Source organism: Acipenser ruthenus, chromosome 1 (genome assembly GCF_902713425.1).
Source record: "Acipenser ruthenus chromosome 1, fAciRut3.2 maternal haplotype, whole genome shotgun sequence".
NCBI lineage: Eukaryota > Metazoa > Chordata > Actinopteri > Acipenseriformes > Acipenseridae > Acipenser > Acipenser ruthenus.
In genome coordinates, this window is record NC_081189.1 from 11,943,190 (window position 1) to 11,958,262 (window position 15,073).

Here is a 15,073-nt window from a genome sequence, read left to right on the forward strand (position 1 = left end):
TTTTTCAAATTGCCTTTGAGCTTGTTGTGAAGGTTTTATGTGAGGATTGTATACTGTAGCCCAAGCGGTTTACCTTACCTGTGGTAGGCACAACTGTTTCTGTGCCTTCACTACAAAGACGTGAAAGCAGACTGGTCTTGCCAGAGCCCGTCAGACCAATGCAAACCACATCATACTCTGGTCTCGGAGGAGGAGGTCCTTTGCAGCAGAGTGCTCTGAAACACTGGAGAAAAAATACAAATATCACAAAGGGGTGTTTATTATGCACTTGCATTCATTTTCAGAACAGGTACACAAACTGGTCTATCAGTACATGAATCACAGTTTGTGGCTGGAAGCCATTGCAGCAAATGCAGTGTGAACCGTGAATGGGATGTTTAAAAGTAATGTGGATATATCAACATCTACAACTAAATGAGAAAGTAAAAGCATAATTTCAAAAATAAACTTTTTTAGATCATAAAAGTGATTGAATCCATTTCTCAATCTTGAGTGGCTAAAATGACTGTGGAGCTACACTGTATAGCTGGCATGTTCAAGATCAGTAGATCCAGGGCAGGAAGGGATCCTTTCAGCTGCTTGTTTCATGGGACAAGGAAATCAGCAAACAAAAAAACTAACTTAATAAACCAAAAAATATACAGTAGCTCTCACAGAACAGAAGAGCAAGACATGTAGGCACCAGTACTCCTAGCTTGTATCACATTATGCCTAAAAACAATCTTGAGTATAAGCTTCATGTTGCATGTGTTGTGTTTTGTATTGTATGATGTGGAAACGCCCAAATTGGGCAATACTGTACGATCCTACAGTATGTATGTAAATGGATATGAAGGACGTGAAGAGGTCCAGGTATCGGGTGCTGAAAACCACAGCGAACAGAATCCTGATGCTCCAACTTCACTCCTCTGTCTTCAATCACATCTCCACTCCACTGTTCCACTGGCTTCAATCCCATCTACACTCCACTGTCTTCAATCACATCTCCACTCCACTGTTCCACTGGCTTCAATCCCATCTACACTCCACTGTCTTCAATCACATCTCCACTCCACTGTTCCACTGGCTTCAATCCCATCTACACTCCACTGTCTTCAATCCCATCTACACTCCACTGTTTTCAATCACAACTCCACTACACTGTCCCACTGGCTTCAATCACAACTCCACTCCACGGTCTTCAATCACAACTCCACTCCACTGTCTTCAATCACAACTCCACTCCACTGTCTTCAATCACAACTCCACTCCACTCCACTGTCCCACTGGCTTCAATCACAATTAGCTGGGTGGGTGTTGCTTCTTTAGCTACCATGATGTTGTTGCTGGAAATTTATGCCTGGAAATATTAAGAATGCTGAAAGTAAAAACAAAGCAATCTGCCATGCCTTTGAAAACACACTGACATTTTTATTTATGTTATGCTTTTAATTAGATTGGATGCATTTAGATTGTGTTTTATGGCGTTTCTGTAAAATGCCTTGAGACATTACCTCATTGTTTTTTCAGTTGTATTGCTGATTGGTTGGGTTTTATGGTAATGAATAATCTCTCTCATATATATATATATATATATATATATATATATATATATATATACACACACACACACACACACACACAATGGTTTGCAGAAGTATTCACCTCCCTGCAAAGTTTTCACATTTTGTTGGCACCTGAGCGTACTCCACAAAGCTTTCAAATGAGACTTTACGTAGAATCTACACAAACTACTCCACATTGATAAAGTTAAAAAATGCATATAGAATATAAATAAGTAAGATTTACAGGGAAAATCCGATTAATCTCAGTTGCATAAGTATTCAACCGCTTTGCTACTGCAGCCCTAAATCAGCTCAGGTGCAAATTATTTGTTTGAAAGGTCACAAAATTAGTGAAATGGTTTCAGCCTGTGTGTACTCAAAGTGGTATAATTTGTAGATAATTTCCCTCAGGTATATAAAGACTTTCAAGCTGCAACTCACATAGTGATTCAACAAAGCAACCATGAAGACCAAGGAGCTTTCGAAACAAGTCAGGGATAAAATGGTAGAGAGGCATAGAGCAGAAGAAGGGTACAAGAACATTTCAAAGGTGCTGATTATCCTTCTCAGCACAGTGAAGTCCACCATTAAGAAGAGGAAGATGCATCATACCACCCAGACACTACCCAGATCAGGTCGCCCTCCCAAACTGAGCAACCGGGCAAGCAGGAAACTGGTTCGACATGTCACTCTGAAGCCAACAATGACCTTGAGAGATCTGCAAAGTTCTGTGTCTGAGATGGGAATCAGTGTTCATACATCAACAATAAGCCGGTCCCTATACAAAGCTGGCCTGTATGGACAGGTGGCAAGAAAGCAGCCATTACTCAGAAAACCCTCATCTTAAAAGTACATATGGAGTTTGCAAAAAAGCATGTAGATGATATTGCAGACATGTGGAAAAAGGTTTTGTGGTCAGACAAGACAAAAATTGAACTTTTCGGTCTAAATTCCAAGCGTTACGTCAGGTGCAAGCCCAACACTGCACATCACCCAGTCAACACCATCCGAACTGTCAAGCATGGTGGTGGCAGCATCATGTTATGGGGATGCTTCTCTTCAACAGAGACTGGGAAGCTTGTCAGGATAGAGGGGAGAATGGATAGTGCAAAGTACAGGCGAATCCTTGAGGGAAACCTGTCTGAGTCAGCCAAAACTGGGGAGGAAATTCACATTTCAGCAGGACAATGACCCGAAGCACAAAGCCAAAGCCACAATGGAGTGGTTAAACAAGAAGAGAATTAATGTTCTTGAGTGGCCCAGTCAAAGTCCTGACTTTAATCCAATCGAAAATTTATAGCAAGACTTGAAGATTGCAGTCCAATGACGATCCCCAACAAACTTATCAGAACTGGAGCAATTCTCCTGTGAAGAATGTGCAAACATTTCACCATCCTAGTGTGCAAAGCTAGTAGAGACCTATCCAAAAAGAATCATAGCAGTAATTGCTGCAAAAGGTGCTTCTACCAAGTACTGACTTAAGGGGCTGAATACTTATGCAACCAGTACATTTCATTTTGTACATTTTCTTTGCGTTTTGCTGACATTTAACCTTCTCCCCATATAACAGCATATATTATTTGTAATTCAACAAAATGCCACATTATACACATACATACATACATACATATACAGTGCCTTGCGAAAGTATTCGGCCCCCTTGAACTTTGCGACCTTTTGCCACATTTCAGGCTTCAAACATAAAGATATGAAACTGTAATTTTTTGTGAAGAATCAACAACAAGTGGGACACAATCATGAAGTGGAACGAAATTTATTGGATATTTCAAACTTTTTTAACAAATAAAAAACTGAAAAATTGGGCGTGCAAAATTATTCAGCCCCTTTACTTTCAGTGCAGCAAACTCTCTCCAGAAGTTCAGTGAGGATCTCTGAATGATCCAATGTTGACCTAAATGACTAATGATGATAAATAGAATCCACCGGTGTGTAATCAAGTCTCCGTATAAATGCACCTGCACTGTGATAGTCTCAGAGGTCCGTTTAAAGCGCAGAGAGCATCATGAAGAACAAGGAACACACCAGACAGGTCCGAGATACTGTTGTGGAGAAGTTTAAAGCCAGATTTGGATACAAAAAGATTTCCCAAGCTTTAAACATCCCAAGGAGCACTGTGCAAGCGATAATATTGAAATGGAAGGAGTATCAGACCACTGCAAATCTACCAAGACCTGGCCGTCCCTCTAAACTTTCAGCTCATACAAGGAGAAGACTGATCAGAGATGCAGCCAAGAGGCCCATGATCACTCTGGATGAACTGCAGAGATCTACAGCTGAGGTGGGAGACTCTGTCCATAGGACAACAATCAGTCGTATACTGCACAAATCTGGCCTTTATGGAAGAGTGGCAAGAAGAAAGCCATTTCTTAAAGATATCCATAAAAAGTGTCGTTTACAGTTTGCCACAAGCCACCTGGGAGACACACCAAACATGTGGAAGAAGGTGCTCTGGTCAGATGAAACCAAAATCAAACTTTTTGGCAACAATGCAAAACGTTATGTTTGGCGTAAAAGCAACACAGCTCATCACCCTGAACACACCATCCCCACTGTCAAACATGGTGGTGGCAGCATCATGGTTTGGGCCTGCTTTTCTTCAGCAGGGACAGGGAAGATGGTTAAAATTGATGGGAAGATGGATGGAGCCAAATACAGGACCATTCTGGAAGAAAACCTGATGGAGTCTGCAAAAGACCTGAGACTGGGATTGAGATTTGTCTTCCAACAAGACAATGATCCAAAACATAAAGCAAAATCTACAATGGAATGGTTCACAAATAAACATATCCAGGTGTTAGAATGGCCAAGTCAAAGTCCAGACCTGAATCCAATCGAGAATCTGTGGAAAGAACTGAAAACTGCTGTTCACAAATGCTCTCCATCCAACCTCACTGAGCTCGAGCTGTTTTGCAAGGAGGAATGGGCAAAAATTTCAGTCTCTCGATGTGCAAAACTGATAGAGACATACCCCAAGCGACTTACAGCTGTAATCGCAGCAAAAGGTGGCGCTACAAAGTATTAACTTAAGGGGGCTGAATAATTTTGCACGCCCAATTTTTCAGTTTTTTATTTGTTAAAAAAGTTTGAAATATCCAATAAATTTCGTTCCACTTCATGATTGTGTCCCACTTGTTGTTGATTCTTCACAAAAAATTACAGTTTCATATCTTTATGTTTGAAGCCTGAAATGTGGCAAAAGGTCGCAAAGTTCAAGGGGGCCGAATACTTTCGCAAGGCACTGTATATACACAGTGCCTATAGTAAGTATTCTCAATCAGATTCAAGTCCGGGCCACTCTAGGACATTTGCTTTCTTGTTTTTAAGCCACTCCAGTGTCACTTTGGCTGTGTGCTTGGGGTCATTGTCCTGCTGAAAGGTGAATCTCCGTCCCAGTCTTAGGTCTTTTGCAGACTGAAGCAAGTTTTCCTCAAGGATTTGCCTGTATTTAGCTCCATCCATTTTGCCCTCTACCCTGACAAGCTTCCCAGTCCCTGCCGATGAAAAGCATCCACATAGCATGATGCTGCCACCACCATGCTTCACAGTAGGGATGGTGTTACCTGGGTGATGCGCTGTGTTGGGTTTGCACCAGACATAACGCTCTGCATTTAGACCAAATAGTTCAAATTTTGTTTCATCGGACCACAGAATCTTTTGCCACATCTTTTCAGAGTCTCCCACATGCCTTTTTGCAAATTCCAAGCGGGATTTTAAATGGGATTCTTTTTTAAATGGCTTCCTTCTTTCCACTCTTCCATACTGGCGAGATTTGTGGAGAACCTGAGCTATTATTGACACATGGACAGTTTCTCCCATCTCAGCCATGGAATGCTGTAGGTCTTTCAGAGTTGTCATTGGCCTCTTGCTGGCTTCTCTGACCAATGCCCTTCTTACCCGGCTGCTCAGTTTGGGAGGACGGCCTGCTCTAAGCAGATTCTGGGTGGTGCCGTATACCTTCCACTTGTTAAAGATCGACTTGACTGTACTCCAAGGGATATTCAATGCCTTTGAAATATTTTTATACCCCTCCCCTGATCTGTGCCTTTCCACAACTTTATCCCGGAGTTGTTTTGAAAGCTCCTTGGTCTTCATGGTAGTATCTTTGCTTTGAATGCACTACCCAACTGTGGGAACTTACAGAGATAGGTGTATTTAATCTGAAATCATGTGAAACACTTTTATTGCACACAGATGCACTCCATTTAACTTATTGTGTGAATTCTGAAGGCAATTGGTTCCACCTGAGCTTATTTAGGAGTGTCATAGCAAAGGGGGTGAATACTTACTGTATCTATTGAAGACTTTTCAGGTTTTTATTTTTAATTGATTTCTTTTTTCACCCCCCCCCCCCCCCCCCCATTTGTTCACACATTGAAAGTGTTGAGTAGGTTGTGTAAATCAAAGAAAAGAAAATCCCATTTAAATGCATCAAGATTTCAGGTTGTAACACAACAACCTGTGAAAACATCCAAGGGGGAGTGAATACTTACTATAGACACTGTGTGTATATATGTGTGTGTGTGTGTATATATATATATATGATTTACATTACATGAGAGTAGGTGTTAAAACATCATGCTGATACTGGACTCAGCTCTTGCCAAGATACGTACCAACTAAGACATAGCTTATTTTACTGTAAACAAATGTGATCCATCTGTGTTTCCTTCCTGATGATGTAGATATCCTTCTGCCTGGTGTTGATGGCTGAAGTGTAATACTGGCTCGACAGTTATTTTGGCGTCCCAGCATCACCCCCCTCCGTCCCCCACTCAGCTAAGCTTCTCTAGTATACTGTAGTAAAATAGGATTCTGCAGCCTTGAATAAACATAATTGTGATTACATAACAAGCTGCTTCACATGATTTGTTTTGATTGTTTTGATGTATTGTCCTCAGTGATTGAGCACCATTGACATTTGGTCCACTTTTAAGAATCAATCGCTTATAAGAATAAAATCTGTTTTTTTTATATATATGTTGTGACCGGCCGACACTAATGACTTTTCACGCGCTGAATTTTAATAACAAAAACAAAAACGAAAATGAAAACAAACACCTAGCTCTTACGAGCCCTAACTAAACATGAGCAGGAACCTACTCTATATAAGCCGGACAGCTAAGCTGTTTACCGGCTGAAAACAAAACACACACTTTTCTTTATCTACACAAAAGTAACACACAGTAACTCTCTGTGACGGCTCAGCAGCAGGGTACACCTCCTGCTTCCTTCTACTCAGCGGCCCAGTGCAGACTGACTGCACCTCTTAAATACCCTGCACCTGGTTCTAATTTACAATTACTTCCAGGTGCAGGGGATAATTAACAATAAAATAATTAAACAAAACGTGCATACGCACATGTTTTATGCAGGGAGGATATTACCCCCCCTCCCTGCTGTGTTATATATATATATATATATATATATATATTTTAGCTCAAAGAGCCAGCTGCCCAACGTTTCGATATATATATATATATATATATATATATATATATATATATATATATATATATATATATATATATATATATATATATATATACACACACAGTATATATTCCAGTCTGTAGCAGTGTAGATAGTTAGTTCACAATGAATTTCACTGTTGTGATAAAAAGTTAGCTTTATAGCTGCCTCAAGGCTCTCCTTCTTCACAATTTAATAAAGACATCAAGACAGCAAACATCTCCTGTAATTAGACATTGTGGCAAAGGGCCAGCATTGGCTTCATAGCAAAGCTTTGACAGCAGTTTTAACGAGCGAAAGCAGCAGACACCCAGCACAGCTGGAATGAATTCATACTGAAATGCCACCACATTCAATCGCTAAATCAAAGTGTAACCTACAGAACAGAAATCTGTATTAAATACACATACAACCATGAAGATCTCAGAATGAGTAACAGTGAACAGTAACAATAATCCCACTGGGCTCTTCATTAAATAGCAGATTGGTCTGCCTTGTGCCACAGTTATGGGCTGGACCCCACAGGTCTTTAAGAATGGTGGTCCATTACTCCGGGAGTACGGACCACAAGTGGGGCACGTGGAGGATTGCAACCGCAAAATTAGACTTTAAAATTAATTATTTTCTTGAAAGCGACCCTGTGTCTGTCCATCTTATCAGGGTTGACATTAAGCTTTGTTGAGTTGACTTGAATCAGCCATTTGTAAAACGGATCAGAGGAATTGTGTGGTTAGATGGCTTTTTTTTGTTTTATTTGCAGCATAAAACAACTTCCCTTAGTGCTCTGTTGAACTAGAAAGCAGCCGTTTTCCCTTCATACAGTAGAAATGGGAATTGTACAAAGGTTAAAAGAAGGGCTTGCTCTCCCTCACTCTGTATGAGCATATTGCAAACAATGAGCTTGAAGACTGGCAGCACTATCTGGGATAGTGCTGGTTGTAATCTGGCAGCACACACTGCAGTGTCTATTGTTCATCATTTTCCTATTGCTGGTCTCGGCTATGCCAAGATACTCCTCGCAAACTCGCTCTGCAGCACAAGATGTGAAACAGCTCATTGTGAACCAGACCTCTCGCAGATAGGACATCAGCTTGTGGATTCTCTTTCAACTGGCTGAGCGCAGACCCTGGGAACATGCCTTCTGTCTGGCAGTGCACAGAAAGCATGAAGACAGGACAGAGGCTGCTTCTTCAGCCAGTTTCCAGCACTCCAGACAGCGCCTGCAGGCCAGAATCCAGCATGTGTCTGTGATGCTCAATCATGACCTTTGAAATGACAGCCATTTCTATCAAGCAAAATGTGGAGATGGAGAGCAGTTGAATGACATGTATGTAATAGACACCAGCAACAGTCAAAACAGAAGACTTCCCATTGCTAAGGGCGCACAGGGTGCCTTCAATCACCTTTTTGTTTTTGCTGCCCGAGTTTGTTTTCGTTAAATTGCAATGATGCCAGAGACCCACCGCACAGTAAAGTACAAAGAGGAGTGGAACTGCACTGTTAAAACATGAAGACAAATCCCCTCTCACCTAGAAAAACAAGAGGCTTGTGGATCTCATGCTGTGCACAAAGAAGGGCAATACTGTACATGACATCTTAGCATGGCCTTTTTCTCTATCGAGTGCCTAGCATAATCCAGAGACAAGATGCATAACGGCCGTATTTTTCAAAATAATAATGCATTTTACACTTTAACTGTCAAATTCACAAAGCACACAACTGTACTGATTAGAGACCAGAACCATTTTTAGATTCCAGCAGGAGCAAGCAATTTATATCCGGTCAGCTTCCTTGCGTGTAGAATGATCGAGAGCCTATGGGCATACAAGGGCAGACTGTTTTGTTATTTAATACCCTTATTTAATACCCTTTCCCCCCTCTCTATATACCACCAATGGCTCCTCGCTAACATTGTATCTGTGACCCTCAACCCAAGTGAGTCCGGATCAAAGACTTGGAAAAACATTTCCACCCAAAATGGACGGGCTGTCTGTCTGTCAAAAGGTGATTCCCACTGAGCGCAGAGGACAGCTCGGGTTACCTCCATGTGCCAAGATGAAAGTGCTGGCCTGAGCCCCACTAATCCACATATATTTTGTTCTTTCCAGCAGGGGGACCAATGAGACAACGAAACAGCAGTCGCTTACACTTTTTGCCAAAACACTGTGAGCATAATCAAAAAGGATTACCAACCAGCATTCGCAAAGCAGCTCAAGGTTACCTTGGGGGCTGCAATGCTTCGGCAAAAGATGCAATGAACTCATGTTAAAAACGCACTTCATTCTTCCAGGAACGCTCTGGAGGAGGATGGTTGAGGGGGGGGCTGGGGGGGGGGGGGGGTGCTGTAAATCTTAATGTCAACGACAGGGAGGCTGTTGTGAGCCATTACCATAAATCTGACAAACGCTAATTTGATGGGAGGCTGTATCTGTCTGCTCCAAAGCTAGTCTAGACAGTCTTTTGAGAAATCCTGCAGCGGGGTTGTTTGTTCCCAGTAACACCATCTGGAAATGGCAACATGAGGCGACCGGTGCAGTTCACACACGGATCAAAGGGTGCGCTTCTACTGCTATTGTGCACTAGAAATGCAGAACAAGCTCAATATATATTAAAATGTATGGAAATGCAGAACAAACTCAACATATAGATGACAATGTATGGAAATGCAGAACAAGCTCAACATATAGATGACAACGTATGGAAATGCAGAACAAGCTCTCTCTCTCTCTCTCTCTATATATATATATATATATATATTTGGCTTGGACACCCTTCAATAACATATTAATATTCATTGAGGAAACCAAAATACCTGCATTCATTTATTTCTTTATTCATTTGCACACTAGTTTACTTCGGGTCAGACAAGACACAGGATATCTCATTAGCGCAGGGAATTGAAATATACATCTATGTTGTATGTAGATAGCAAAGCCTGTTAGTTAACTGGGTTTCAAGCTACTTGCCTTACAGACATCAAATATTGGATGTTACTGAATTTTCTAATGTTGAATTCACATAAAACAGAGGTTATGCTAGTGGGCTCACAGTACCAACTAAAAGGAAATGTGGGATTACATGAGCTTGACACTTGCAGTCTCTCATTGAAATTTAAACTAGAAATTAAGAGCTTGGGGGTCATCTTTGATCCTGATCTCTCATTTGAGAGTCATATTAGGGAAGTTACTAAAGTATCTTTTTACCATTTGAGAACTATAGCCAAACTTAGACCAATTATTTATGTATCTGATGCGGAGAGTCTAATGCAGGCCTTGTTTCATCTAGAATTGATTATTGTAATGCACTTTTTTCTGGTGTCCCAAAACGTGTGGTACCCCGCTTGCAGCTTGTTCAGAATACTGATTTTAAGATTTTGCTGTTAACTTACAAGGAATGGATTAGCACCTAGTTATTTGCAGGAGTTACTGACCCTGTATCTTCCAAACCACACTCTGAGATCACAGGATGCAGGGCTGCTGGTTATTCCTAGGGTCAACAAGAGCAACACGGGAGGTAGGGCTTTTTCTTGTAGAGCTCCTAAATTATGGAATGCTCTGCCTTCGTTTGTCAGGAAAGCTGGGACAGTTACAGTTTTCAAGTCAAGACTAAAAACGCACTTTTATAAAATGGCTTTCTTATCTTGGTGGGTTTTAATGTAACTTTAAAATGGCTGCTTTTGTATTATGTGTATACTGTTATTTAAAACTTATTTAAATGGTCTGACTGTGGCAGTTGTATGTGTGACATGCTATACAAATGTATTGTGGTTTGTTCTTTTTTCTGCTATATACTGCACAGAGCTTTGCGATACTTTTGTATAAAAAGAGCTATATAAATGCAATAAATAAATAAACTAACTTTCTATACATTTAGTAAATGTCAGACAGCAAAATGGTGACATGGCTTTGCATTGTTCCGTTATTTTCCTAAACCACATTTTAGGCACTTTCCTAAATTCCTAAACTACATTCTAAGCACTTGCCTAAAACTGATAATTAATAATCACCATATTTCTGTCTGTTGGCAGCTTGTTAAATGCCTGGGCAGTTAGTTAATTGAAGGGATTTGCTGTCTTCCTACAATATATATATTACATAAATCCAGACACATGTAGAATTGCCCAATACTCTAAACCATGCTTGTACCAAGTATCAGGTATCTGCAGTACAGTACCATGTAAATGCAGCAGACTGAAATACAGTACCATGTAAATGCAGCAGATTGAAATACAGTACCATGTAAATGCAGCAGATTGAAATGGAGCTTTACAAAAGAGAGAGCAGCTGCTACAGGCAGCTTTGGAGAGGGTTCAAGTGAGGTGAATTTGTGCAGATTCAGAACAGTGTGGAATGAACTGTGTCTGCTGTGGCTCATCATCTCAGCATTGCAGCCAGGGAGCCTGGGAAGCTCTCCAGAACATGAGCTGCACACCGTTTAAAAGTAAAGATGCACCCATTTCACAGGCTTTTCTTCCTTCCTGTGACACTGCCCCTCTGAATAAGAGTCTGACGCTCGAGACTCCGGGGTTTTACTTGTACTGGTATTGCTTTTTTATTAACCTTCTGTCATACCCCACTACTGGTTCATATTTCATTGTATACACTTACTAGCCGTATAAACACTAAATGGTCTATTTAATCAACAAAGCTTTCTATCGATACCAGACCGAAGATAAAGTTTAACAATATTTTTTTTGAAGACTCTTCTCCAATAAGCGCATGGGTTAGTCTAATTCAACATATAACAAAGTGAACACATTTATCTGTCTCACCCGTCACAGCGCAACACATTTTTAATATATGATGCGTAATAATAATTTATATTAACAAGAGTAAGATGGAGACACTGCGACCATAAACAGCCTACCCAAGGGAATCAGTTTCATTTTTCTACAAGCATTGTACTAGCAAGACTGCAGTGTTCATCTCATTGAGGGGGTCCTCTTACCAACCACTGAACATTGCAGAAAATGGAATGGGAAGGTATTTAGGATATAAATCTTCTAATTGGAAGGGGTGATTAGCCTAAACGTATTACCATAGCTTTGTTAAACCTTTAGTTTTCCACACAATATAGTCGAAAAAATCTTTTCCGCACGGAGACAGATCAAAGCCCAACGGGCCTCCTATTGAACCACCCTGACTATTACAAATGTGAGCTCAGAGGGGGAGAGCCGGGCTCCTGAACAGGGGGGTAAAAGGACTGCACCAGTTAGTGATCATGTGTCTACAAAACCAATTCATCCGAGATGGCCCCAATCTTTAATAAAAACACATCTTTGGCTCCGTTTGCCAGTGTGGGAACATTTTTAAGATAAACATATTTCAAGCAACCCTAAACGCATAGCTTTAATAGCCATTTACAGGTCTATTGTTAAAGAAAGATGGGGGTGGACTCAAAAATGAATAGTTTTATACAGGTATATAGAATTAGGCTGACACAGGGCAAAGCATTCAATTCATTTTTATGCAAATGCCCTGCTCTGATAACAGCAGGAGTAAGGATCTTTGATAATAGACAGAATACTTCACACTATTCTATGTAAACTGATTTCACAATAATTCATTACAATGTTCATTGTTTTATTATACATAAAATGTGTCTGATCCTCTGTGGAAGTTCTCTGACTGACATCAAGTCAAGACAATAAATAAGATACCAAATTCCTGGGATAGTGGAACTGCCCCCAGATCCTCCACATGCAAATTACAGAAGAGTTTCAAAACAACCAATAAACAGCTGAGGACCATGTTGATCTGCTGCACTATATCTGAAAGCCAACTGAGGACCATGTTGATCTGCTGCACTGTATCTGAAAGCCAGCTGAGGACCATGTTGATCTGCTGCACTGTATCTGAAAGCCAGCTGAGGACCATGTTGATCTGCTGCACTGTATCTGAAAGCCATCTGAGGACCATGTTGATCTGCTGCACTGTATCTGAAAGCCAGCTGAGGACCATGTTGATCTGCTGCACTGTATCTGAAAGCCAGCTGAGGACCATGTTGATCTGCTGCACTGTATCTGAAAGCCATCTGAGGACCATGTTGATCTGCTGCACTGTATCTGAAAGCCATCTGAGGACCATGTTGATCTGCTGCACTGTATCTGAAAGCCAGCTGAGGACCATGTTGATCTGCTGCACTGTATCTGAAAGCCAGCTGAGGACCATGTTGATCTGCTGCACTGTATCTGAAAGCCAGCTGAGGACCATGTTGATCTGCTGCACTGTATCTGAAAGCCAGCTGAGGACCATGTTGATCTGCTGCACTATATCTGAAAGCCATCTGAGGACCATGTTGATCTGCTACACTGTATCTGAAAGCCAGCTGAGGACCAGGTCCCAGAGGGGACATTTCCACTGTGCCACAAGGCTCCTTTGAGGAGTTTGGGGCCAGCCATAATCTGAGTGCATTCTTCTATACAGTTGGTTATTTTAAAAGCATATCTCGAATGTCTAGTTTTGTAAACGTGTATTTTTATTTTTAAACATGATGTCCATGGACGTGGATAATAGGTAGGATTTTTGGAAATATTTTGTCAGCTGCTGTACAATAACGCAGATTATTTACTATTTAGATGGTTGAAATTGGGACATTTAGAAAGAAACAAAATGGTTTTCTTTACCAGCACAATACCACGATATATTAAGGGTAGTGGATCTAACTGCTGTGTTTGTTATTCCATGCTGTTAAGCAGGCATCTAACTGACTATTCACATTTTTGATTCACTGGGTGAGAAAGATGCAGAATTCAATAAAGACTGTAAATAAAAATGCTTGCAAATGAACCAAACTTACATACAAATCCTTCAGACACCTATACAGTCGCTGGATGTTATGTACTGGTGTGTAAGGTAACACTGCCTCCTCTTGGACGGAACCAGAACTACAGCTATGATTGTTTAACAGAAAGCCTGGGTCTGCTGATGTTTCAAGGGGCCTGAAGTTCAGTGAGATTTTTGGTCTCTTAAGATATTCTTCCAAGACGGATACGTAATGCCTCTATTTTAATAATATTGTATTTTAGTTTAATATCCTATTATACGGGCAGCAGTGTGGAGTAGTGGTCAGGGCTCTGGGCTCTTGACCGGAGGGTCGTGGGTTCAATCCCAGGTGGGGGACACTGCTGCTATACCCTTGAGCAAGGTACTTTACCTAGATTGCATTAGTAAAAACCCAACTGTATGAATGGGTAATTGTATGTAAAAACAATGTGTAAAAAATAATGAAATTGTATGTAAAAATAATGTGGTATCTTGTAACAATTGTAAGTCGCCCTGGATAAGGGTGTCTGCTAAGAAATAAATAATAAATAAATATGTGCATGCTGCTTTATTTCCTGATGCTGTACAGTAGGCTTCTCACTCACTATTCACCCATCAAACTAGAACAAAGCATTCTGGTAACAATCTAAGGGGTGTGTCACATTAGATTGAAAGGGTTATAAACACACTATGAGGGGTGTGTCAAATTAGATTGAAAGGGTTATAAAACACACTCCGAGGGGTGTGTCACGTTAGATTGAAAGGGTTATAGCTCCCGAGTGGCGTATCCAGTAAAAGCACTCGCGTACAGTACAGGATGCGTCCTATAGTCTGGACGTCGCCGGTTCAAGTCCAGGCTATTCCTTTGCCGACCAAGGACGGGAGCTCCCAGGGGGCGGGCTGTCATCAGACTGCTTCAGGAATCAGTTGAATTGCATGCAAATGAGCAAAGTTCCGTAAGAACTGAAATCACATGCAGATATTTATCATGAAGCATCTTCCAAATCACACTCCTTCACAACGCCCAAACAACGACAGCTTTGGTGTGATGCATTTTCCAGTGCTGTGGGACCAATATCTTGTCCTTGGTGCCTTTCAATAAGAATCCTGTCCTGATCATTGAATGAGCTGCGCTGTCAGTAAAGATACCACAGCTTTAAATATTAAACTAGTTTAAACTTGAGTATGAATCCTGTCCTGATCATTGAATGAGCTGCGCTGTCAGTAAAGATACCACAGCTTTAAATATTAAACTAGTTTAAACTTGAGTATGAA

At 40.9% G+C, this 15,073-nt stretch overlaps 1 protein-coding gene across 2 annotated transcripts in view; it reads right to left on the minus strand.

Moving 5' to 3' along the window:
• LOC117403706 (ADP-ribosylation factor-like protein 15) overlaps positions 1–15,073 on the minus strand; it is a 118,104-nt gene that overhangs the window by 86,687 nt on the left and 16,344 nt on the right. For both annotated transcript variants that reach the window (XM_059001146.1, XM_059001091.1), the window contains exon 2: positions 79–223. In XM_059001146.1, the coding sequence (XP_058857129.1) occupies positions 79–223 (145 nt within the window). The remainder of the gene's footprint in view (positions 1–78; positions 224–15,073) is intronic.